The sequence below is a fragment of the Urocampus carinirostris genome, chromosome 17 (genome assembly GCF_059441175.1).
Source record: "Urocampus carinirostris isolate Australia breed hairy pipefish chromosome 17, RoL_Ucar_1.0, whole genome shotgun sequence".
NCBI classification, from domain to species: Eukaryota; Metazoa; Chordata; class Actinopteri; order Syngnathiformes; family Syngnathidae; genus Urocampus; species Urocampus carinirostris.
Genome location: NC_142365.1, coordinates 20647764 through 20675496, shown reverse-complemented (window position 1 = coordinate 20675496; position 27733 = coordinate 20647764). Strand labels below are relative to the sequence as shown.

The 27733-nt window shown below is 40.2% G+C and overlaps 1 protein-coding gene across 1 annotated transcript; it reads right to left on the bottom strand.

The window, feature by feature from the left end:
• Window positions 1–435: 435 nt before the first annotated feature.
• LOC148349478 (protocadherin alpha-C2-like) lies at window positions 436–27733 on the bottom strand. Its single transcript, XM_088320813.1, has 4 exons — window positions 24937–27733; window positions 20113–20171; window positions 14278–14363; window positions 436–6734 (listed from the first exon to the last, which is right to left on the bottom strand). Exons 1-4 carry the CDS (start codon window positions 27484–27486, stop codon window positions 6421–6423), a joined length of 3009 nt encoding a protein of 1002 aa, XP_088176939.1. The 5' UTR covers window positions 27487–27733; the 3' UTR covers window positions 436–6420.

Genomic DNA, 27733 nt, shown 5'->3' with positions numbered 1-27733 from the left:
TCTTGACCCTGACCACGTTCTGATCTCCCGTCCTGGCTAACGACCTGTTTTTTCCCGTTTGACCACACTACGATCTCCCGCTCCGGAAGATCCACTTCCGCATTCCGAACCCGCTCCGATCCCGTGAACGGCTTGCTTCCCTCATCCAGCAAGCACCGGATCGCTGACAGTTATCTCAATAAACTTGTGAGTAAACATTACGCATCTGGGTCCTCCTCCTGTTGTGGTCTTGACAGCGCTGTGTTTATCGTAAATATAAACCAACTCAAGGGGTAGGGTTCAATTATTCAATGATCACGACTTTTCCAAGCAGAATACCACCCTCTATTTACTTGGATCGTGTCGATACTAAAAATTACAGTATCGCCAATCCTTATTTAAAACCTACATTCAAATACAAGACAGTACAAATTAGACAAAAAACACTCCAAAAGAGATTGTTAAGAAAAACTTTATTTGTGATTTATTAACAAAAACACATGACCAGGTTGATGAACTCATTAGAACCACTATTATCACCTCGACAATAAGCAGGTGTACAAAATCGTTTTATGAACAGATTTGCACCGTCACAGTCCACTAGCATGTGCCACCCACTGCCACGCCCAGTGGCTGACAAATACTCACTATACACAAGCAGAGAATACATCAACAAGTTTTTTTTTAGCATTTTTTTGTTATGTAATTTTTTTTTAACCAACTTTTTCAACCTTTGTTTCTTAAGCAATGATAGTTACGGCGGGCGTGTGCATGAGCTCAAAACAGTGTTTGTTTGATCTTCTCAAAAGGTGAAGGGTTGATTTTCGGAAACCAGATGCAAAAAAAAGCATTTAATCACATTACACAATAGCATATTGAAAACTGCTTATAGATGACCCAATGCTTTTTTTTACAGAATAAAAAAGTGATACTTTTTAGGTTTTGATACAAATTGTGGTTTTGTTTGGAACGGGTTATATGTGCATGGACGTTTTTTCAGCTTTGACGTTTCCAATACGTGTTTCCCATTGGGACAAAGTATAAGTATACAGTATATAGTATTTATTTTCTTATATATATATATGTATAAATTATCTGTTTCCTTTTCTTATAACATGCAAACACCCGGTGATCTGACAGCACAGAAGTACACCCGATGGACAAGTAACAAGGGTCAGGAAGGGAACATGAGGATGTCATGGTTTTGATGCCTAAACGAGTACGTGAGGAAAACGTCACGCTAGCAGGTAAGACAACTCTTAGTTAGAGATTTTAGTCCAAGTTACGACAAGATTCCTCAAGAAAGGGCAAAACATATATTTTTTTTGTACACGAATAGTTAAAAACCCTTAAAAGAAAACTTGTTTACAGTCGCCATAAAAAGGTAAAATATTTGTAAGTGCATGAACGTCCTCCAAATTCTAACCCATCTTATAGTCAACATATTGCATTTGATTTTATAAATAAATAAATAAATACATAAATACATAAATACATAAATAAATACATAAATAAATAAAATATATCGATAAGGACGCACAAATATTTCAAAATCAAATATCACAGTTGCAAATAAAGCCAACAAAATGTAAAAAATAAACACAGATAAAAACAATGGTCACAAAAATTAAAGACATTCCAAAAAATGGAAAATACATTTAAAAGATAAAGGCAAAAATGCATAAATAAATAAATGAGGTGAAAAATATTCACCATCATTAAAAAAATAAATGAATGAATTTCTGTCATGCTGTCTGTAGCATAAAATCAATTGTAATGTAAAGCTATGGGCTGCTTTTTGTAACTGATTAGCTTGAAGCTTGGCTACCAGTTTGATAGACATTCCTAAAACAAGTTATTTTATTACTATGTTGTTACTGTTGTTACCAGGTTGTAATTATTAGAAGTAAAATGGGCACATTCAAATAATAAAACATAGTACCAGCTAAAAATCAAATTTCCTAGGATATCATAATGACCCATTACTAAAGAGCAATTTTCGGAACCTGCCAGTGGGCTACTCAGGTGTTCTCGGGGGGCTACGTGGCGCCTGCGGGCACCACAGTGGAGACCCCTAATTCGGAACAATAGCAACTAAAAGTACAGGATGTTAAAAAAGTCTTGGGCACATTTTGACAGTGAATATATTGGAAACTACTATGGAATGTAAAAACACATCTGGTAAATCCAGGATGTAATCTCAATTTTTACATGGAATGTTCAAAAATGTTCAAAGCGAGCACCATTAGTCACAAAACACACATCAAGCCAATAGTCAAATTCTTCCCAAACGCGTCCCAGCATTGCATTGTCTCTTGTTGCAACAGCTTCTGTTATTTGTGCCTTCAGCTCATCCACGTCTCTTTGAATAGGGGGCACATAGACCCATATTTTCACAAATCCCAGAAAAAGAAATCACATGCTGTGAGATCTGGTTGGCCAGGACACAAGATCATAATCATCCTGCCGAGACCGTCCAATGCATCTGTCTGGCAGTGTTGTGTTCAGAAACTGTCTAACCCTGAGTCTCCAATGTGGTGGCGCTCCATTCACCAGACTCTTTCTCATTCAATCCATACATTACTTGAGTTTCAGCATGTAGAGGTTTGTCCCACCATTGACTGTTGCTTTTTCAAAGGAAAATGGTCCATAGACTACTTTCTTTGAAATAGCACAAAACCCAGTCACCTTTGGGGAATTTCAAGGATGCTCAAGAAGTTGAAGTGGGTTCTTAGTAACCCGCATGCAAGTGCCATGCTTGTTAACTATGCCAGTTACGTGGAAAGTTGCCTCATCACTAAAAAGAAGATGGTCGTCAAATCCATCATCTTTCAACTTCTGTTGGAAAGCTGTTTGAACTTGTTCTATCGCATCTTCTGATGTTGAGGAGCATCAGGTTTTTTTCTGGGCATAAGCACCCGTCTGTTTTGAATTTACCATGCCATATAACTATAGACTTCTTCTCTGGTGGATCCTTTCCTAATTTTCTGTGAAATGCACATTGAAAATTCCATAATTCATTTCAAATTCAAGCACACAAAACACCTTTCTGGTTGAGTTAACGAAAGAAAATCAAAAGCCTTACAAAAACGTAGTTGTAGTTACTGTTAAAATGGCACAACTCTTACTACCATTCATAGTTAAGGAGACATGGGGACTTCAAATGTGCACAAGACTTTTGGAACACCAGGTATTTTCTGGAGTACTTGAGTATCCCGATGGACTTTAATGCAACTCGAGAAGGTTTTCCGTTTATGGATATGCAACAACATGACATGACTGCAGAGAACATTTGGGGGAGGGCGGGATTTGGAAGAGGGTGATGGGGATTTTTTTTTTCTTAACTTTCTGACATAAGAGGTCCGGGTAGACAGGCAGGGGCGTAGAAACAAGCGCCAGATGGGCAAGCACGTCCTACAAGCACTGGAGCGGTCGAAGCGATGAAGAGCTTGAAGAACATCTATTTAACATTCAAAGACAGAAGAAGAGGGATCAGGCTCCAACAAGCATCCTGCTGCTTTGTATAATCGTATCGTTGGGAACAGCGTTCCACCCTTAGACTCAGAGATCCGAAAACACCAAGAAGAAAAAAACAACAGTCCGTGTTCGGAATTCCTCGTTCTACAAAAGTCTTGGATTTGGTACGATACCGATCAGGCGGTGGTGGGGTCGTACAATATCTTATGCTGCGGCACAAGAGTACAAGAGGCAAAAACCAAATAGTTAAGCTAACACTAAAGCCGGCGCAAATAAGTCACTCAACTGCAGCCACCAAAAATGAAAAGATTTCATTTACATTGTAGTCATTTATAAAGAACAAGCTGTTCCGTTCGTGCGAATTGATACTTTCACACTTGGTTACGTACCAACCTAGCAACCAAGAATGCTTTATACGTCTTCGCATCAACTGATGTTAAATTTTACCCCAAACATGTTGGATAAAAAAAAGATACGTTGTGAAACCTTTTTTAATTTCAGTCATGACTGCCACCTCTGGCCAAGTTGCCCAACTACAGCCTTTGATTCGAACCGTTGGGTGTTTGATCCAAAATGCAAGCTAATGAGCCGTTTAGAAGTCGGGGCTCTTGCAGAAAAAAATCTCGAAACTTTGAATGTATTAGCTGCTAGCACAAAAAAAATATACACTACCGTTGAAAAGTTCGGAGTCAACCAATCTCGTGTTTCCCATAAAAATGTCAAACTTATTTAACAAATGAGTTATCCAATGTCTGTGTTCTTTTGCTCGTTTTAATCTTTTCCTTTTTCCTGACCAGTCTTTTTCCTTGCCAGTTTGCCTTTAGGGCCAGTAATTCTAAGTGGCCTTTTCACAGTAGATGTTGACACTGGTGTTTTGCCGGTACTACTCAACCAAACATCTAGTTGAGGACGTGTGAGGCGTCTATTTCTCAAACGAGAGACTCTAATGCACTTGTCATCTTAACACTTCTCTTTCTACTGTTCTCTGAGGGGAGTAGTACACACTGTTGTAAGAGATCTTCGGTTTCTTGTAAATTCCGACATGGAATGGCTTTCATTTCTTAGAACAAGGATAGACTGTTGAGTTTCACATGAATTGTTTCTTTTTCAGGCCATTTTGAAAGTTGAATTACACACACTCCATACTCAAAGGAAGGTCAGTGTCATTGCTTCTATTGCCAGCTTGACTGTTTTCAGCTGTGCAAGCATCATTGCCCAAGGTTTTTTTTTTTAATAATCTGTTAGCCTTCTAACACAATTAGCAAACAATGTACTAGTACAACACTGGAGTGCTGGTTGCTGGAAATAGGCCTCTATACACCTATGTAGATTTTGCATTAAAAAATATAGGTGTATTCCTGATTATTTTCATGTAATTTTCATTGAATTAAACAGTGCTTTTCCGTCCAAAAAGGAAATTTCCAAGCGTCCCCAAACTTTTAAATGGTAGTGCATATCCTTCATGACTTTTGTCGTCGTTGGTAGGGAATGAGTTGAATATATTCCACAATTATTTTTTCCATGCTATACATTTATTTATATTTTCAAAGACTGATGCATGATTATTAATATGGATTAAAAAAAATCTTAGTTCCAGGGTAGAATTGCTTAATGTATAGTCACTGTATTTTGTATTAGTGGAGGGGAAGTATCACATGGTCTTAACCTTTTTTTAAAAATACACTTTTTACAAATTTAAATGAAAATTCCTTGAAGTGACCTGGACCATGCAGAAACCAAGTGAGGTTCCTGATTGGCTATTTTTGAAATAACACTGAATTTGTTCACAGTGATAGACTTAAAGTTGGCAACCTGATAATATTTTGATTATTATTGTATGAACTATTTCATTGTTTTCTTCATTCATGTTTTGTTTGAGTTTTCCTCAAGTAGTAAACTCAATATCTGCATACGAGTTATGTTTTTTTTCTCCTTTTTTTTCATTAGAAAAGCTCACATTTTCTGAATCTCTACAACATTAGCTTAACAAGAAAGGAAAAAGTCACATTTGTTTAGGTTCGTCTTTGTACTTATCTGCGTAAGGTTGAGTTAGTTATTTCTGAGGTGCTATTCTGAAAATTTAACTCACGTATTTTTTTTGTTCAACGGGATTTCGTTTTTCTTTATACAAACTTGGAAAGGGGGAAGGGAGGGAGGAATTCAAGAAGCCAATGACATAATAAAAGCCCAAGGCGTAATAGATAAATGTGACATTTTTTTCAACGTCTTATAATGCCCAAAACCTTACAACTGGCCAATATAGAATGTGTGAACATTTAACATCAAATATTTTGGCAATGATTTAAAGTTTCCCGCATTTTGAATGTTTCCTCAATGTTATTTTTGCTTGCGGCTTTGCTGTTGCTAAGGGGTTATAAAGTATTTAAAGCTTTCTAATTAGAGTTTAATACTATAAAACTAAACACAAAACTTTTACTGCATTCTTCTTATTTGATCCATCATATATATTTAATTAGCAATTTGTTTCCCTTAAAAAAAATCAATATCTGCATCCACTTAAATAAATCTATATCGCTCGAGTAAATAGTTAAAATATTAGTGGCAAATTATTCATTATATTACTGGCCTTTGGATATTAAATAGTAGGTCGTATAAAATAGGACAAATTTATTACGCAATGGGCTTTTTTATTATTGGCTTCTACAGGGATGAAATAGATAAACTATACCGATCCTATTTAATGCCTTTTGAAAGCATATCAGAACAAAATGGATTTGTATGGATCAAAGTAGTAGGCCAAATGAGGCCAAGGAGAGAGGGGAACTTTTTGTATAGCAGTTTTGCTTTGTGCAGAGAGCCGGGACCGGCCAAATAAGCGCTTGGCGACTGTACAGTGTAAATCTAGTGTGTACTGCAATGCATATACTGCAAAGAGACTCCCTCGCTCATATTGATTGGCTTGTGTTTGTTTTGTTTTTCTGGCTCTGTATTCAGGATAGCATCTCAATCGTCGCCGTCATCATCCTTCCCTTTGCCCTTCTTTTCCTTCTTCTCCTTCTTCTTCTTTTTCTTCTTCTTGGCTTCCTCCTTCTTGCCGAAGCTTATGAAGTCCCCTTTGTCGTCGACGGGGCCCGGGTCGTGGCGGATGGAGATGATGGCTGGGGAGCCGGGGATGATGAAGGCCTCGGGGGGGATCTCGCCGGGCTTCAGGCCCTGCGGCGGGCAGTAGCTCTGCCCGGCTCCGTATCGGAAGTGCCAGCTGTTGCTGTCCACGCCGGCGCCCACCGGAGGGGAAAGCTCACCGCCGCCCTCACCATCTGTGCAAATACAAAGACGGGATGCACATTTACACAGAATTTCAATATTGGACAGCTACTGAAATTTCACCATCCGTTCATTCAACTATTTGTCCATGCATAAAGCCCTACATCTATTTTTGTATTGTATTTATTTATTCAGCCAGTATAAACCATAAACATGATATTTACAAGAAATCATTTGACACGCGAACACTCAATAATGATAAAATAATGGATTTGAAAGAATAGAGTAAAAAAGATATTGTAGTGTATAATACAAGGTAATTATATAGAATAGTTTAAAAAGAAAGAATATGTAAATAACAAGACTAGAGTAGAATAGGTCGGAGGAACGCCGTTGGCATAATAATACTATGCATAATAACCTAAATCAATTCCCGTTGAACATACAACGGATAGCGGAAGGGTAAAAACTCTCTTTAAGACGTGAAGTCTTGCTCGCAATGGAGCGAAGACGGCGACCTGGCGGCAGGTAATCAAAGTACCTGCGAGCAGGGTGACTGGGATCGTCTATAATTTCTAGTGTCCGTTTTCTAGTTCGATCGATGTAGATACTTTGCAGGGACGGGAGGCCTGTACCTATTATTTCCTCTGCTGTCCTCACTACTGATTCCATCTTTGACAATTCTTTCTGATTGACGCGACCAAACCAAACTGTGATTGACCTGGTTAAAACGGATTCAATATCCGTCCTTGCATGGATTTGTCCGTCCATCCATACATCAATCCATCAATCCATCAATCCATCAATCCATCAATCCATCAATCCATCAATCCATCAATCCATCAATCCATCAATCCATTAATCCATCAATCCATCAATCCATCAATCCATTAATTCATCCATCCATCAATCCATCAATCCATCAATCCATCAATCCATGCATCCATCCATCCATCATACATCCATTCATCCCTCCTTCTACCCATTCATACAACAGTCCATTCATTTGTATATTTGTCTATTTGTCTATCATCTATCCATTCAAGCATCCATATATACAACCATCCATCCATTTGTCCATTGGTCCATCAAAAAATCCATCCATCCATCCATCCATCCATCCATCCATCCATCCATCCATCCATCCATCCATCCATCAGAATTCCATTTAAAAGATTGCAATAATTAGCTTAAGCTTGGACAGCAACACATGGCATATCTAAATCAGCAGGGTCAAAAGGTCGTAAAAAGCTGAAACGAACAAAGCAAAGGGAATGTTAGATGATATGCGGCGAGATGTAGACAGCGAGAAGAAAAGCAGAGAGGAAGAAGGGGGTGGGAGGGGATGAAGGGGCGGGGGACAGCATCGCAGACACGGTGCTCTCATGCCCACACCAGTTCCCTCTCTCTGCTCTGACCTACTTTCCGGCAGGATTTTATTTAGATCAAACAGGCCCTTGCCAAAAGATTCGTTTTGATTTTTCTTTGTGGGCTATCTACGATATTACTGGAATGCTGAAATCGTTTTTCACCGCTCTCCCTAGGGGAGAAGCGTGCCGTAAAACGCAGTCTCGTCCAAATTTTGCCACGCATCATTAACGGGTTCACTGAGTCCAAGAAATGCACGTGCTCAGATTTGCGACCAGCAGTGGACGACTTGGTTTTAACATTGGTACAAAAAGCATCCTAACAATATATATAGCCATTTTTTAGGATTATATTCTTCAATGCGCTAAAAGAAGGTAATTACTGCATGTAAATGAGCTCGTTAATGATACATCGGTGTCAGATAAGATGATTTTATCGGAACATTAGTGGAGTAAATCTTGTAATACTGTAATGCTGATCTGTTTTTTGCGGATTATGACATTTGACGGTCTGCATTTAATCCAGCGATTAATCCCTGGGAGAGGCACAAGGTTTGGCGTTAGGGATATGGTATGACTTTTTCTTAATGGCCATTGAACAAAGGGCATACTTTAAAAACAAACATTCAAATTACTCAGTTTCTTTTTCTATTGGAGTATAATGGTATATACAGCATGTCAAACCTTAACAAACCAGAGAGTCAAACAAAAGACTGATATACTGGATGGTGTTAATTTTATATTCAAGAGTTTAAGTTTGTCTGAGTGATTATTGGCCATGATTTTAGCTGGAGTCCTCACATAAATAGCATACAATCCAAATTAGCAAATACCATCCTAGTTACGAAAAGATGCAGATATACTGTATATTAGACCATTTTTATGCTGTGCCTGCCTAAATAAAAAAGCCGGAAACACAAACAAAAAATACACTGGCCCTTTAATGTAATTACTCTATTTTTCTTGGTTTTACAGAATTTGTTTTATGTTTTAAGGATATTTTATGAATCAGAATAAGTTCCACTAAAATCGTGAATAAGTAAGAAAGAAATGAAATAGAAAATCAATAAAATATGTGTTGTTTTTGTTTAGGAAAGGGCATGTAATTAAAGATAATGTTTGGGTCCACCCGCAAAAAAAGTGACAGAATCACCCGACCACCAAAGGACCCAGCGGGATGCGTCTGTCTCCTGTATCCCTATTTTTGCATTAAAGGACTCATACCCTGTCCCGGCAGCAAGGACAAGGTCCCTAGTCTGTTTCTGTTTCAGTCCTGGCCTCGTTCCCTTCAGGTCCCTGTCCAGACAACAAGAAAGTTCCTGTCCTGAAGGCAAGGTGAAAGTCACCCGCCTGGAAAGGACAATGACTGCCAAAGTACCGTTTGCAAGAAGTTCGCTGTCCCGGTGGCAAGGAGAGGAGTTATCGGCTGCTTCTGGCCCTGTTTTAGCGCGGACGTACAAGGACCTTCACCCACCCCCTGTTTCAGGGGAGGTCTATTTGATGCAGCCTCCATCTTTTTAGTTTTTATGTTTTTTGGATTGTCTGGCATTTGGCCTTTGAGAGGGAGGTAATGTCACAATCTGGCATACCATCTTCCCCCGGAGGGCGCCGACCAGTTGAGAACCTGGATACACCTGTGCCAAATCTCCCCACACCATAATCCCAAGGCTAAATATTAACTGCTCGGATAGAACACTGAGTTGGGTTATTGCCATTGTCATCCTGGTTGTCATAACCATGTAATTACTGCTGTTTTTCCACCATCATGCCAGGTTTGGAGATTCTGTTGTTTTGTGACCACTTGTTTTTTTGGTACTTTATACTCAAGTCAAGTCAGATTTTCTGTACAGATCTTAATCCCAAAATGTCCCAAAGGACTGCACAGGTTACAATTACATCATCCCCTGATCTCAAACCAACATGCGGGTAGGCAAAAACTCAAAAACCTTAGCATGGGAAAAATAAGAAACCTTCAGAAGGGACCCCACAATCAGTAATCCCTCTTCTGGGATGACCAGGCTACAATAGATTAAGCATTGGGTAACAATACACAAAATATACTAAACATCAAGAATAAAATCATAAATAATATGTAAAGGTTTGTCCAGAAAGTGCATGACAGCACCAACACCTCGAGCCTGTAAAATTGTCCAAAAAGTCTACCTATTGTTGTTGAATACCATCCCTCTTTTTGAGCACACCTGCCTCTGTTCTGGCTCCCATTGTGTATGGGTACAGATTTCAACAAATATAGGAATAAACAATTAGGGCTTTTTTAGTGGCCAATATTAACGTGTATACAGATTAAATTTAACACTGCCAGTTTTGCTGAACACACAAATATTCTGTTCGTGCAGCTCCATCATCAATTCTCCTTTATATGTGTGCTGCAGCAATTTAATTTCTAACGCTTGAACTGCTGAAGCAAAATGTCAAGTGGCCGAGTTTAATCAAGTGAATTTTGTCCAAGTCTCATGAGATATCTCCTCCAGCGGTGACAGTAACAAATGTCTGAATCCAGGCGCAGGTATAAATAGCAGACCTTGCTTCGTTTTAACGAAACACCAGAAACGAAGAAAGGGAAAGTGCAGTGGAGCTGTGCTGTGTGAGTCCCTGAGCTGGTTGCCATGACGCCTGACGTTGATTGATGGCAGAGCAAAGTAGTAAGCCGATTTCTTACTTTCAAAACGGGCTCTCGTGCCTCTTGCATTTTCAGTATCCTACATTTTCAATGGCTCCTTTCGGGTCTCTAATTCTTCCATTCAAAGGTATGAGGCGGTTGCCATGGGAACAGCCTTCACCCCTCTCCCCACTGATGAAGGGTGCGGCTGCTGCAGTAATCTCTCCGTTAGGCGCTGTTGCCAGGCAACAAGTCACATGGTGTTCCCTAGCAACAACAGTTCTGCAGGAACTTGCCAATCCTCTTAACCTTTCTGATTCCCCCCAATCCCCCCCACTGATTTTTCTGTACCCCTCCTTAGCGCTCACACTCCTAAATTACTTTCGATATTACTGCTTCCTTCCCCCCGGTTGCTTATTATCGATACTAGTGTTTGCCTTTGTGTTCATGTCAGTAGAAAAACGTCTCTTTATTTGGACTAATATGTATGTATGTATATGTATGTAAAGTTACAGAAACCGGCCAAAATTAATATTCATCACACCCTGTTGGAGGTATTTATTGTGATGACAATTCACTGTAGGTAGCCCAGCAGCACAGTGGTTAGCGCGTGTGTGGCACAGTTCTGAGGTCATGGGATCAAACCTTCCTTTGTGGAGCTTGCGTGGGTTTCCTCCGTGCACTCCGGTTTCCTCCCACATTCCAAAAACATGCATGTCAGGTTAATTGGCCGGTCCAAATTGTCCCAAGGTGTGAATAAGCGAGAGAGTTGTCTGTCTTTGTGTGCCCTGCGACTGGCCGGCAACCAGTTCAGGGTGTCCCCTGCCCACTGCCCGAAGATAGCTGGGATGAGCGCCAGCATCCCAGCGACCCTACTGAGGATAAGCGGTGCAGATAATGGATGGATGGATGGATGGATGGATGGATGGATGGATGGATGGACAATTGGCTGTAGATTTTAAACCTAGAAAAAAATATTGGGCACTTTGATGCATATCTGCCTCACATTCCGCAACTTTTAACTATAATGGGTTTTATTGGCTATTTATTACTTGCTTTTTTTACTCTACGTTTGTTGTTGTGTCCTACTCATATGTACAGCGACCTTGGGAGTCCTGAAAGGTGCTTCAAAATACAATGTATTATTATTATTATTATTTTATTATTAGTAGTATTATTATTATTATAGCAAATATCAACCTAAAAACTGGTGCATGTTTATTTTGTTTTTAATATTGAACAACTGCAAAGAAGATTATTACCATTATTTTGACAATTGTCGTGCACTCTTTTGTTTGTTGGTCATGTTTCTGTTCCTTGATTACCACACCCTTGAAGGCGGATCTGCTTTTGTAACCTGGGATATGGATCACATTTTCTGCACTATAGGGTGCACCAAATTATAAAGCATACCTCCAAAAATGGGGCTGTTTATTTATCTATTTATTTACGTTTATTTTTTTATTCTTTGTACTACATAGTCCAAAAAGAAATCACAATTTCAAGTTTGATACTTAGTTAGATAGTTCGATAGAATATGTACTGTATTTTCTGCACCAAATTAAACACCCCAAATGTTTTGTGATATTTTCAGATACAAGGTACACCCGACTATAAGGCACATATAATTGATAAAAATGTAATTAAAACCGCAGTACAGGCTAGGCCTGCACTAAAAATAGATAGGTACCCTATTTGTGTCTTGAGTGATCAGTCGAAATATATTGTTGATCACAATTGCAAAAATTGGATGCGACAGTAATCAAACCCAGATCACAGCAAGTCAGTCAGTAGGCTAGTAACCTGGTTAGTTAATCACTCGGTTAGTCTGTTAGTGAGTTATTGACGGTGGTTGCTAATGTGTATGTTTTGATATTTTAAAATCTGTTAGCTGAGTGGTTAGTGCGTCCGTGGCACAGTTCTGAGGTCATGGGATCAATTCCTGTGCGGAGTTTGCATGTTTTCCCAATTCTTGCGTGGGTTTCCCCAGGGCACTCCGGTTTCCTCCCACAGACATGCATGTCAGGTTAATTGGACGGTCCAAATTGTCCCTGAATGAGGGGGGGAATGGTTGTCTGTCTCTGTGCGCCCTGCGAGTGGCTGGCATTCAGTTCAGGGTGTCCCTTGCCCACTGCCCGAGGACAGCGAAAATGGGCACCCCTGCGACCCTACTGAGTGAAGTGGTACAGATAATAGATGGATGGATAGTTAGTTAGGCGGTTATTTATTTCAAGTTATTCAATGTGCATTGTATCTAGTTGGTGCACCTGATGGTGCAGAAAATACAGTGATAAAAAGAAAGGGCTCAGGGAAGACCTTTCAAACAAGTTGGAATTCCTTATCTGATAAGTTCTATTCCTTTCCTCCTTACGGGCTCGAATTCCATTGATGCTGCATTACTTTTTTTTTTTTTTTTGAGTGTCCAGTAAAGTTTGAACTCATCACACCCACAGCAAATGTCAAATATTAAGGAAAAACACAGTGTTCAAAAAATAATAATCAAAATACATTCACACATTTAGTGAGCTTCAAACTGAGTGACTGTAATAAAACATCTCACTCTGGAGTGAGTACACCTGCACTAATTCCTCAAGCCAGTCAGAAAATCGATGTCTATGTCAGTTGAGGCCTGTCAGATATTAGATAGACGACTTTAGCTGACCCGCTAGGTTGCTGTGACCTCTCTTGCTTGGCATATTACGATCTAAAAGCACTCTTGCACTTATTATCCTGTTTGAACCAGTTACAACCATTGATTCATGCAAAGGCACATGGAAGAGGCCAGGGTGCCACTGCTGTGTGGGTGGACAGCCAAGACAGTATAAGACTAGGAACTATCTTCATACCTGTCAACCTCCACGGCTCCATGCCCTTACAAACTGTCGTATTTTCCCGTACAAAATACAAAATAATCGTACACCACATTTATTTATTTTTCGGAATGATGCATGATGGGAAATCCACAGGCGGCAGACGCATGCGCACAGTAGCATCAAACTGCTCGCTTCGTTTGCAATGAAAAAAAACGATACCGAGATACAGGCTTCCACGGCGAACTCGTTAGACTTCATTGATTTACCGTTTCGTGATAGTCGGTGTTTACCGTATGGTACCCATGATTGACAAATTTGCGTTTTTCCGTAGAGATTTTCTTGTATATGTACACGTCTTAAAATGCATAATAAACGTACTTTGTACAGCAAAAACGTACAGGTTGACAGGTATGTATTTTAGACAAAACTTCTTCTGCATCATGCTGAAAAAGGCTCCAATGTTGCGTGTTCAATCTTTCTGGCATCCAGAAAATTTAAAATTTAAGATAAAAGAACCAGGCTGAGTTTCAGGCGAACCTTTCAAGTAAAAGGCAGCAAACAGGAGTCAAACCGATATCGTGTACTGTGGAAAATCTGTCTTATAATGCCAACAGAAGCCGTTTGTCAGTAATTAGCACTGAGCCATGTGTGTGTAAACAATGAAGCTGGGGTCATGCGTGGGGTCAATACTATGTACAGCGCTTTTGTTGCAGCAGATGTTCAACTTTTCCATTCATGCAGTACAAATCACTTCTCAGTAGAAACAGAAAAAAAAAAAATCATCTGTGTTAATCACCTGCTGCGCTCGACACGGTAGGCCAATTCTGGACCAGCATTCCTTGGGCCCCTTGCATCATTGAGGCCTCTTCCATGTGGACCGAACTGAAAAGCGCAAGGCAGGAAATAGAAGGCAAATATTTTATCTTTCAATATTTATGGAGACATTTGTAAAGTTAATCATTTTTGTAGATGTGAGAGGACATAAAAACATTATTCTTCATCCAGAAATGTTATTTAATTATCGCAAAGGAGCCAATGGGAATAGAATCAAATCAACGGCAATAGTTTTTTCTTAGCAACCGTATTTGCCAGGCATTTTTTTTCCCCTCTACTGTATTAAACAACACCCTGAACACAGTTGGAATTGAACTTAGAAAGTCTAAAAATTAAGGCAGAAATGCTAACGACACATCCACCGTGTTACCCATAATTACCTAAATATATTCATTAATTCTTTTAATTATGTAGTCATTTATTGTGCTTGCTATGGCAAATATTAACCACAGTTTCAAGTAAGTTAGTGAATAATTTAGTAGGTCATTATATCTATGTATCTGTATACATAGATCTACAGTGCATCCGGAAAGAATTCACAGCGCTTCACTTTTTCCACATTTTGTTATGTTACAGCCTCATTCCAAATTATATCAATTTAATCTCTTATCTCAAAATTCTACACAAAATACTCCATTATGACAATGTGAAAAAGTTTTTTTTTTACTTTTTTTGAATTTATTAAAAATAGAAAACTAAGAAATCACATTTACATAAGTATTCACAGCCTTTGCTTAATACTTTGTTGATCCACCTTTGGCAGCAAATACAGCCTCAAGTCTTTTTTAATATGATCCCACAAGTTTAGCACACCTATCTTTAGGCAGTTTTGCCCATTCTTCTTTGCAATAAGTCTCAAGCTCAATCAGGTTGGATGGGAGACGTTTGTGCACAGCCATTTTCAGATCTCTCCAAAGATGTTCGATCGGATTCAAGTCTGGACTCTGGCTGGGCCACTCCAGGACATTCATGGAGTGGTTCTGAAGCCAATATTTTGAGATCTTGGCTGTGTGCTTTGGGTCGTTGTCCTGCTGAAAAATGAACCTTCGCCCCAGCCTGAGGTCAAGAGCGCTCTGGAGCAGGTTTTCATCCAGGGTATCTCTTTATATTGCTGCATTCATTTTTCCTTCTATCCTGAGTAGTCTGCCAGTTCCTGCTGATGAAAAACATCCCCACAGCATGATGCTGCCACCACCATGCTTCACTGTAGGGATGGTATTGGCCTGGTGATGAGCGGTGCCTGGTTTCCTCCAAACATGGCGCCTGGCATTCACACCAAAAAGTTCAATCTTTGTCTCATCAGACCAGAGAATTTTGTTTCTCATGGTCTGAGAGTCATTCAGGTGCTTTTTGGCAAATTCCAGATGGGCTTCCATGTTCCTTTTACTAAGGAGTGGCTTTCGTCTGGCCACTCTACCATGCAGGCCTGATTGGTGGATTGCTGCAGAGATGGTTGTCCTCCTGGAAGGCTCTCCTCTCTCCACAGAGGAACACTGGAGCTCTGACACAGTGACCATCGGGTTCTTGGTCACCTCCCTGACTAAGGCCCTTCTTCCCCGATCGCTCAGTTTAGAAGGCCGGCCAGCTCTAGGAAGAGTCCTGGTGGTTCCAAATGTCTTCCATTTACGAATAATGGAGGCCACTGTGCTCATTGGGACCTTCAAAGCAGCAGAAATTTTTCTGTATCCTTCCCCAGATTTGTGCCTCAAGACAATCCTGTCTCGCAGGTCTACAGACAGTTCTTTTGACTTCATGCTTGGTGTTTGTGCTCTGACATGCACACTCAACTGTGGGACCTTTGTGGGACAGGTGTGTGCCTTTCCAAATCATCTCCAATTAACTGAATTTATTGCAGGAGGACTCCAATTAAGCTGTAGAAAGATCTCAAGGATGATCAGTGGAAAAAAGATGCACCTGAGCTCAATTTTGAGCTTCATGGCAAAGGCTGTGAATACTTATGTAAATGTGATTTCTTAGTTTTCCATTTTTAATAAATTAAAAAAAAGTTAAACTTTTTCACATTGTCATAATGGAGTATTTTGTGTAGAATTTTAAGATAAGAGATTAAATTAATACAATTTGGAATGAGGCTGTAACATAACAAAATGTGGAAAAAGTGAAGCGCTGTGAATACTTTCCGGATGCACTGTATCTATCTATCTATCTATCTATCTATCTATCTATCTATCTATCTATCTATCTATCTATCTATCTATCTATCTATCTATCTATCCATCAATCCATCATTGTTGATTTTATTTTTGACTTTATTTTGGGGTTATTTAGGCATATTTTTTACCAATTTGCTTTTTTTTGTTTATTTATTCATTTTATTACAAAAAACAATCACAATTAGTTAGTTAGTTAGTTAGTTAGTTAGTTAGTTAGTTAGTTAGTTAGTTAGTTGTGTTTTTTTATTATTTTCATGTATTGATCTTCTTTCTTAAGTTAGTGAGGTTAGTTTGTTTACATTTTGTTGATTTTATTTGCAACTGTGATATTTGATTTTATCATATTTTTGCATCCCTATGCATGTATTTATTTATTCGTTTATTTATTCATGTATTCATTTGTGCATTGTGATAACGAGCCAAAAATAATCACAATCTCTAGTTAGTTAGTTAGTTAGTTAGTTAGTTAGTTAGTTAGTTAGTTAGTTAGTTAGTTAGTTAGTTAGTTAGTTAGTTAGTTAGTTAGTTAGTTAGCCAGCCAGTCAGGTGGTTGCTTATTTTCATGTAATGATTTTATATACTTTTTTTAGATAGTTAGCAGTTAGTTACCCAGTTTTTTTTAAATCTATGTATTTATTTATTTTAATCTGTTGATCTGTTTGATGTCAAACTTACGGGGGAAAAAGGAACAAAAGCACTTCTGCTGCTCGAAAGCCATACTCAAAATAACATTCAATTTTGTTAACATCTTTCCTTTGGCACCGTCACAATTAGTGAAGTCCTGTGGAACATGGAATTTCTTTTTCAGTGCCCTCTGCAATGCAGCACATCCAGAATCTTTTTAGCGCATCACGCAAGTTGGGGATGGATGTTGCATGAATACAAAATGGCTTCCTTGACTTGCTAAAACTTTCCTCTGACATGGGATGGCGTCCGGAAAAATATGTCATTTGCCCCCTGCTGTTTGTCCTAGGAATATGGGTCAGCCAATTTGGTGCTACATTTGAAAAGTGTAACGAGAAGTCGATTACAGTACGCTTGCGTGGGGTCAAGTGTTAATGAGAGCGTCTCCTCTGTCTGTGAACATTACGGACTGTGACATGTTGCAGACGGCGATGGCAGCAAATCGCACTGATGCTTTCTGTTAATCCACATCATGTTACAGTCCCTGGTGACATGATGCACATTAGGATACTTCCGCACCATGGAAATCAACACTAATTTCCAATTAAAGTCAACTTGGATGGAGCAGAGGGTGTGGAAGAGAGATGTCATCCTTGTTTGCATAAAATTAAGACCTTTAAGTACAAAGGAGAGGGGAAAGGCTACTTAATCAGGAGTTGGAGTATCTTCCTGTCACAGGGGTCATCAAAAGACAAACTTACCAAATCCACAAAACTCAATCAGCATTTTGATGCAAAATTACTTAAAACATTTAAGTTGGAAGCATTTGGGTAAAAAATAAACCGAAATGGCTTATCTAACCCACATATGCAAAAGTCAAGGCAGAGGGGGCCACATCCGGGCCGTGAGAGGGTTTTTTTTGGGGGGGTGCTGAGCTCAATCTCCACACAGCGGTCCCTAATTATCCAAAACTTTATAGTGATCGCTTAGACAGCATATATCGTAAGCCCCTCGCATTTCCATTTTCGGTTTGGTCTTTGTTTCTGGTTTGGATATTGTCAGGTTTGATTTTGTTTGGACATGTTATTTGTTTTATGACCCCTGTTTGTTCTTTACTTTGTTCCTGGTTTGGTTGTTTAATGTCATCCTGATTTGGAGCAGCCCCACCTTAGTTCCTCCTTCCCTTCACTTCAGTCCAACCGAAAAAAAAAATTCAACAACAGATTCTTTTGATTTTTTTTCTTAAAATAAGACTTACAAAAAACTCTGGACCAACAAAAGCACCAAAAGGCCGAGGAATTGTTTTTTTTTTATCGGCCATAAACTTGGACTTCTTTACATGCTAAAGATAAAAGCATTTTAGGCCACATTTTGTTTTGATAATCTGAAAGTAGAATTGTGTCCTGAAATCATTTTCAATGCTATAGTGAATTACAGTATAGCAGCAATATTTGTTTAAAGTTTTAATTTGACGGGATAAAAGTTATTTGTATAAAGTACAGCACTTTTATTTGTTAAACAAAAGCTTAAGCCTTCAAATAAGGTTTGTTGTTTGGTTTAAATGTATAATGGATTATTTGATGATAAAAAATGTTTGGACATCACGGGTTTTGCTTATTAAAGGTCCTTTTTGAAACGCAACCCCCGCGAAAAAACGAGGGCTTACGGTACAACTATAGTCTACTTCATTACGGTCAAGCGCCACAATATTTCTGTCCCCATAATATCAAGCGTTACTGCAGTCTGGAATGTCCTATGATGTCTGTTTTAACAACTTCACACCTCCCCTCCCTTCAAAAAAGTATATAAATAAACATAGCGCGTGCAGGGGCGTCGTACGAACAGACACTGATGTGTGCGTACATGAGATAATCTGCAAAAAGGTCATCACTCGTTTGTCCTTCACGCTTCCTGCTTCAAGACTAGAACTGGGGGGATGTGATGCCGGGAATGTCAGTAGACTATATAGTGTTACACTGCAGATAGAGGCAAATTGCAGTTTTTTTTGGAAGGCAAATATTAGAGGTGGATAGTCAGGGAATGCAAAGCTGACCTAAAACATATGTAAATCATGTGCTGTTAATTATATTTTGTCCATCAATACTCATGACGAATTCCAAATTGTCTGTCAGCTTAATTACATTGTTTATCCCTGGTTGAACAGAGATGAGTGCTTTAATATTTAAGCATTTAACCAATCACATTTCAGCTGTTAATTGTTGCTAGGCTCAGAAATATACCCAAGGCCTTCACAAAAAATCCTGATGGCCATGTACCATTACATCAGTGTTCGAAAAAAGTGTTGTAAGTAGGTGGGAATGGGCTTCTGTGAGGTGTAAGGAAGCGTCAAGAATTTGACAAACTATGATTGGCTAAGGGGCGGTTATCCACCAAAGCGATCGGGCCAACAGCCATGAAACTCGAAGAAAATGAGCTGCACAAGGAAATATATTGTTGTGTTGATTTAGTGGTGATTTTGTCAACACACAAAGGCTGAAGGAGGACAAAAATGTATTTGGTTGCAGATTTACTGCCAAAGACATTTTTTAAGACGAACTTTTTGAAAAAAAATCAATATCATAAAGAAAGGTCGGCCAACTCCCAACCAAGCAAGCCTTTTGTATGTGGGGAAAAGTTTAGTCCGCCACTTTCAGCCTAAAGGTAAGATCTTAAGGTTAAATTCTGGTCGGGCCGGGCTTCTTTCTCACTGACTTTTTTTTCTATGATCCACTCGTCATTGTTTTGTTTTGCTTTTGCCCTGGTTTATACAGTCTTTTTTCAACTTGGATTTTGTTACTAAAGACAGGCTTTATGTGTCGCACGTCCTCTTCCAAGAGCTGGCTCAAAATGCTGGTTTGTTAACAATGAATCACTAATTCAGACTGGAGCTGAGGGCCTACGTGTGAAATGCACGACCTGCCACTGGCTAATATGGAGGTCTGTGCTGATGTTTATGAGTTTAGAGTTAGAGAATCTAAATCAGGCGACTGTTTCCTACTTACCTCTGCACCCCGGCCCTCAAAGATGCAGAATAACGCCAGTCAGCATTTGGGGCTTTGGGCTGAGCGTGCAAAGAGGTGAGTGCGGAAGCAGATAAAGAGGGAGGGAGGTAAAAATAAAAAAAAAGAGAGAGGAAGAGAGAGAGAACACAAAAATAGTTTAGTTCAGTCACACACAATGCAGAGGCAAGCCAGTCTTTAGCTTCATCAATTATTAATGATACACATTGAAGCTCAGAGCACACACAGAAACACGTAGATGCTGAAACGTGCTAAATAAGATAAGTGATTGACTTTCACAGCTTTTGTTTGGCTGTTAGAAGGAGAGATGCAGCCATGTTGGAGTTTCCCAGATTTGGAAGCAGGCCATGTTCCTGGCAGGAGTGCTGTGAAATATTACCAAATAAACCTTCTGGCAAGTGCTATTGTCGAATTGGTGAGTAAGTCTAACAGATTTCAAATTGTAAAGATATTAAGCGCGTTGACGTGAGGTGAGGTATGTGTTTAGTGAGGGACAGCCATATTCATTGAAAGCTTGAAAGTAAATAGGAAAAGATAGAATAAATATCCTAAGTAGGTAGGAAGTCCTTCATTATGAAAGAAAAGTCCATGCAACAGGAACCAATTTACTAAATGGATTGACATGCTGTTAGCCTGCTAACACAAATTTTATTTGTTTGTGGCCGATGTGTGTGGCATATCAGAATCTTTCTTCTCACTATCGCCATCAGCCATGAGGCAAGAGTATTGTGTGCCTCACTTTGCATCTGTAGATGCTCAGCACAGTAATATGTTAATATAGAGCCTTTTGAATAAAAGAGTCAATGGATATGCAATCTTCCATTATGAAAAAAGTCCATGCAACAAGAAAATATTACTGGATGGCTTGACTATCTGTTAGCTTGTTAATAATTTGAAAAACGCTAGGGGATCTTGACCACTGTACTGCAGCTCAACTTCAGGGTGTTTATGATCATCTGGTAGCCTTGGGCAGCCTTATATAGTGCCACGATTCTTTTTTTTTAGGTCCCCAAAGGGTTCTTTGCCATGGTGTGCCATATTGGGAGTTTCATAGTTCCTGTTTCAGTATGACAGAGTGTACTTCAAATTGAACACACCTGCTTCCTTTTCATACCGAGACTTAGAAAGAGTAACAATTCACATGGTATTTATAAGGGAAAATGGCAAGCAGTGCTTTGTTTGGATATACAATATACGGTGTTAGTGCCTTTGGGGTGTACTCACTATTGTTGCCAGGGGGTTTAGTTCTTGATGGCTAGATTTGGAGTTGAGTTTTATGAAGTGGGGGGGGGGAGCAATTACTCTGCTATACAAGCTTTACACAGATTTCTCTTCATTGTAGCAAAGCGATGTTTCTTCAGTATTATTCTATTAAACATTATAATAAAATGTCGGTATAAATTTTTTGTCACGTACTGTAGATGCCTCATTTTATTTGACACTATGTGAATGACCTGTAATTTAGTTCCCTAAAATTAGGGATCTGTAAGAACTAAAAACAGCAATCGTATCAATACTAGATTTTTATAAGGAGACATCACACGTGATGGTAATTGCAGCTATTGTTGTCAGGCTTTTATTGATATTATTATTATTATTATTATTATTATTATTATTATCATCCTCATGATGACTGGTTACACACAGCCTATGCACAAGAACTGTTGAGTAAAGAACATAAAATTACTCATTTTTGTGTCTTTGACAAGGACCAACAAAACAATAGTTAGTAGACCAATATCTATCAGACCGAGGATTTTGAAAATGTACATAAAAGTTATTGGTCCATTAAAAATGAACAATATTTGGTAACTTGGAGCCGTGCTATGAAATTTTCAAAGACTAAAGTTGTAAAAGGTTGTTCTGAATGTAAACAAAAATCAAGAGACACATCATAATAACTTACATTTAGTATGTTGTTGTTTTTAATGCAGTACAAAAGAACCCTGCAGAAAATGTTGAAGCTTTTATGTATCAAATAAGGAAACTGTCAGTTAATTTTGCCTATTTTACGCATTCTTTTTTTATGTATTATACATTTTATGTATTAATGTATTATTTTATATTTTTCTTATTTTATTATATAAACAAGATAAATCAGCTTTTTAGTTATAAAAATGAGAGAAAAACACCTCGACTTTATACGTGAGAAATAAAAGTTGCAATTCTTCTTCAGGCTAGAGGTTGGAAAGTATCTACAAAATGGTAATATGTAAGGATGGTTGTTAGCTATTTTTGAATATATATTTTCAAAGAGTATTAGTATCTATTCGTTACTTTGTGTTTTGGATACCAAAAAAAGGTTGCCAGATACAAATGCCCAAGATAAAGGATCCACATCACCACACTATAATTCATCGGGGAGTGTTTCTGTTCTCTCTTTCTGCCCAGATTTAATTTGCAGGGCTGTTCAACGGATGCTGTAGAAGGTTAATCAAATTTCGTTTGCCACACTAGACTCTTTGAAACACTACCTCAACATGTCACCAAAACGAAATCACTGCAACTGGATGAAAGTCTTCAAGATTGAAAAGTAAATCATCCATAACAAGGAGGCAGATTACTTCTATGATACATACATTTAAAACTCAGGCTCAAACGATTAGTTGACATTGATGACAAAAATCGATTGTGATTATAATCTTTGCTAAGAGTCCGTCATGCGCAATAACGTCTCTGTCTTGAGCGGTAACATACAGAAACAATGGCGTCAACATCAAAAAAGCATAATGAAACTTAAAGTTTGGGACAATTTTAGCCTGGATACGGCTAATAAAAAGACTAATAGCACAGTTTGCCAAGCAGACCTTGCATATCATGGCAGAACCTTGGTGAACCACGAACCTTTAAAGAAAAATTAAACAAATCTGAGTCTGACTCGCCTCTGTAAGATACAAGTAGCATTAAAGCCAATTTGATTTTGATGACATTCATTATGCATTTTATGCGCATTCATTTTTCTATACAAGAGGGCTTGAGTTTTATGCCAGACTGTGCCTGACAAACATATTTGAAATGAAATGCATGCAGTACGGAGAACAATAGTCAGTTTTTAAAACCTTATGTTTTCAAAGTGTTGAGAATCGTTAAGTTATTTTGTCACGGACTTTGCAGTTGACAACAGAATGCACTTCATGAAACGCATATCATATTTGTTTTGTTTACTGTTATCCTGCCGCTTATTAGCCTGTTCTCGGTTTACAGAGATTAAAAAAAATGTTTACTTAATTTTAATTTTTGGTTATTATTTATTTGCCTGTTACCAAAATATGGACATGTTGATTTATGGATTGATGTCTCTACTGACGGAGAACTGTGCCTAATTGGTTTTGAATAGGACATTTTTATTCATTTTTTGTAAGAATCTGCAGTATGTTCAACAAAAGATTTTTTCATACTACCCGCTTTTCTTGTGTTTACTTTTGTCACATATTTGAATAGACTACATGTTAAATTTAAGAAAAAAATGATCCCATTATTGGACTACTAATTTCAATAGTCGGTGACTAGTGGACTATTAAAAGACTCTTTAGTTGCCGCCCTTTTTATAACATTATTACCGTGTACTTTTCTAATTCTGTAGATTCCCTTCAGTCTAAATTGGACCAAATAATTTGTTTAGGTTGAATATAAAAATATTTTTGCTGTGTTTCTTATTCATGGAAGCCAAAACTGAAACATTGGTCTCAACATTCCAGATAAAAAATAATTATTGGTGTGCAACAGAAAAGCAGAAATGGAAAAAAATCTCACCTTTTTTTGAACTACTTTAAAAGAAGGGGTGTGGCGATTTTACATTTATTATCGTTAACTACCTACTTTTTATAGTTCCTGGTGCCAGAACACTTTTACTTTTTAAAAACAACAATCTGGATGTAATTTTTCCAAGCTTGACAATTGTACGTGACAAAACTTGGAACTAGGCCAATCTTGTTTGATGCCAGCCTTTGCCTTGTAATTTTCAGTCAATAGCAGGACAAAATGGCTTCACCTGATAAGGAAATATAGTGGTGGGTTTTGGTGATTAATCTATATCCTAATTTGAAAAACAGAACCTTAAAAAATAATTAATATCAAAAGTAGCTTGCTTGGTGCATTTCGCACCCATGGCGCAAATGAGCCAAAAACCCACAGCCTGATGTTAACTTTGCTTGACAACTAGTCTGAGAGTAACTTTACCCGAGTCAGTCAAGTTCACCGATCCGACTGTGAAATTGTCGTCTCGTTCCAAAGCACACGCACGCTTAGTTGAAGCCCACTTGGTCAGATATCGAGAGCTAAGAGGTAAAGACGACATGACCCGCTCCGAGAGTGGATGTGATGACAGGCTCAAACGGAGACGTAAATCTCTGAATCATCAGAAATCACACGGGGATGTGGGAAAGGATCAGGACTGACGCTAATGCGGTGTGAGTGCTGAGCTGGGTTAGGCTGGGATACTGCACGGAACAATTGGGCAAACTGGACTAAAGCAACAAATCCCAGCACTGATTGTGTTGTGTGCTGGAGGGGTTTGATCTGAATGAATCTTAAATATTTACTTGGTCCTATGATTACACCCCCTGGTTTGTGAAAGAAACACTCTACCAAAGAGCCACACCAATCAAATACATGGCTCTGCCTTCATGGAGTCTTAAGCTAGAAATATATATAATACCTTTATAAAATAACCCTCATTAAGCATAAAGAAAGCTCTTGCAGTTTTTTATGACTCCTCTAGATGGTACTCTTGTTTCAAAGATGTAATTGGATGGATACTATAAGTTTTCAACTGCATCATAGAAGTCAGAAAGATAGAAAACATACCTCCGGGCAGATTTGAAGGGAGGCATCCGGCATGCTGAGCCTGCGGACAAATCCGCTCCCACTTGTGAAGAAGCGATCGGCGCCGCTACCCCAGGTGCCACTGATGGGCCTTCCAGTGTTGTAGAACATAAAGGTGTCACTGCCAGAGGTGGCCGTCAAGCATGTCTTGTAGCAGTACGTCTTTGTTAGCGAGCCATTACCACGTACTTCGATATAGTGAGGTTCAACTTTGAGGTCTCTCCGGAGTACCACATTGTTATTCGGTTGCCCGGCCATTCCGCCAGCAGCCCCGACAACACCGGCGCTCACGCTACCGTTCCCGCCATCTGGAGGCGGTTTCTGTGAGCCGCAGCAAGTGGAGCAGGAACCGGGTTGTGTGCAGTAGGCGTGGCAGCGCACAATGGCCAACACAACCACAGTGACCAGAAAAACAAAGGTTGTGGCGCTTAAAGCGACAATCAAGTAGAGGGTTACGTTTGAGAAAAGCAGGGTACTGTGGGGTCTGATGATTCTCTTGGGGTCTGGCACAACCTTGGGGGGCACCTCCATGACTGCCACATTAATGGTGGCGGTTGAGGAGAGTGCGGGCTTTCCATGGTCTTTCACAAGGACCGTTAGCGCAAAGGAGGTGGAGTTGTCCTCCAGAATCCGACGAGTGGTCCTGATTTCACCCGTGTGTTCGTGCACCTTGAATAGGTCCATGTCTGTTGCGGTCTCTAGGAGGTACACCAGCCAGGCGTTTGGGCCGGCATCTGCGTCGTAGGCCACCACTTTGGTCACCAGTGCTCCGGGGTCTGCGTTTTTCTGAACCGTCTCCAAGGAGCGAGTGCCGTTGCCTTGAGGGTTAACGATGAGCGGCGCATGGTCGTTCTGATCCATGATGTAGATGTAGACAGTGGCGACGCGACTGAGCGGGGGGATGCCCCCGTCTTGGGCTTTGACCTGGAAGTGGAACTCTCGAAGTGACTCATAGTCAAAGGCTCGTAGGGCGTATGCCTCACCAGTGTCGGCCTTGACCGATACATAAGACGTGACGGGGATGCCATGGTTGTTGTCGTTGAGCACAGTGTAGGTGATGCGTGCGTTCTCCTTTATGTCCGCGTCTTGAGCTTTCACGGTGCACAGAGATGCCCCGATGGCATTGTTTTCAGTTACGTAAACTGTATAAGAGGTCTGCTCGAACCTTGGTGGGTTGTCGTTGACGTCTGCCACATCCACCTGGATGGTCTTCCGTGAGAAAAGAGGAGGATTACCCCCGTCCGTGGCGCTCAGAGTGACATTGTAGGCATCGGTGGTCTCGCGGTCCAGGAATGCTGAGGTAACCAGGGTGTAGTAATTTCGGAATGATTTGATCTTGAACGGGAGGCCAGCCGGGATCTCTAAAGTCACCTGCTTGTTGGCACCGGAATCCCGGTCAGTGACGCTGATGAGGGCCACCACAGTGTCGGCCCGTGCGTCCTCTCTCACGGGGCTGGACAGAGATGAGATGACAATCTGGGGGACGTTGTCATTCACGTCCACCACTTCCACCACAACCTTGCAATGCGCTGCCACCGCCCCTGGGCCTTTGTCCATTGCTTGGATGTACATCTCATAGGAGTTGGTCTCTTCGTAGTCTACATTGCTGGTTACTCTTATCTCTCCCGTGTTGGTGTCCATGCTGAACATCTGTCTCACTCTCTCTGGAGTGTAGCTGCTGAAAGAGTAGTACACCTCTCCGTTGGTGCCCTCGTCCAGATCTGTGGCGTTTAGTTTGATGACCAGGGTGTCTTTGGGGGAATTCTCCAACAGTTTCACCTTGTACACCGAGTTGTCAAACACGGGGATATTGTCGTTGGAGTCCAGGACTCGAATGTTGACGATAGCCGTGCCGGTTTTCTCAGGTGTCCCGCCATCGATGGCGCTTAGGACCAACTGGTGGTAAGGCGTCAGCTCCCTGTCGACTGGCTTTTTGAGCACTAGCTCGATGTGCTTGGCATTTAGGGATGGTTTGTTGGACACTAGCGCAAAATGGTCGTTTGTGCTCAGCTGATATATCCGGACCGAGTTGGACCCGATGTCTAGATCCTGGGCGTTTTCAATGGGGTACCGGGACCCTGGCAGCGCGGATTCCGTGATCTCAATTTGGTACTCGTCCCTGGGGAACTGCGGCGCATTATCGTTGACGTCCATGATCTCCACCACAATATGGTGCACCTCGGTGGGATTTTCCACTAGTACCTCAAGATTGATGATGCAGCTGCTGGATAAATCGCACAGCGCCTCCCTGTCAATTCTCTCATTCACCAGCAGTTTGCCGTTTTTTGGGTTGACAATCACGTAGCGCTTGCTGCTGCTGCTGGAGGTTACCTTGATTTTTCGGCTGGCCAGCTTTCGAATATCCAGCCCCAAGTCTTGCGCCAGATCACCCACCAGCGCCCCATTTTCCAGTTCTTCATTGACCGAATAGCGCAACTGTCCAAACGAAAGGCCACAACATAAGGAGACTATCACAAAATAACACAAAGGCACGTTGCTCCCTAGCCGGCTGCGTATCCCCGCAACAGCCATCGCAAACTCATAGGATTCGCAGACGGATTAAAAGCAGCCCTCCGCCGTTTTAGCTTGCAGCACCACGCGTCCCAGCACCTCATTAAGGTGGGCTAGACGGACCCCAGCTGGATGAAACAGAACTCGCTCATCCATTGTTGGACTCTTCGGTTGCAAATTCTATCCAGCTCGCCCATATTTCCTTTGTCCGTGATGCGCTTTTTTTTCTCCCCCTCGTCTCCAATGCGCGCTGCTGACGGGTGTGTTT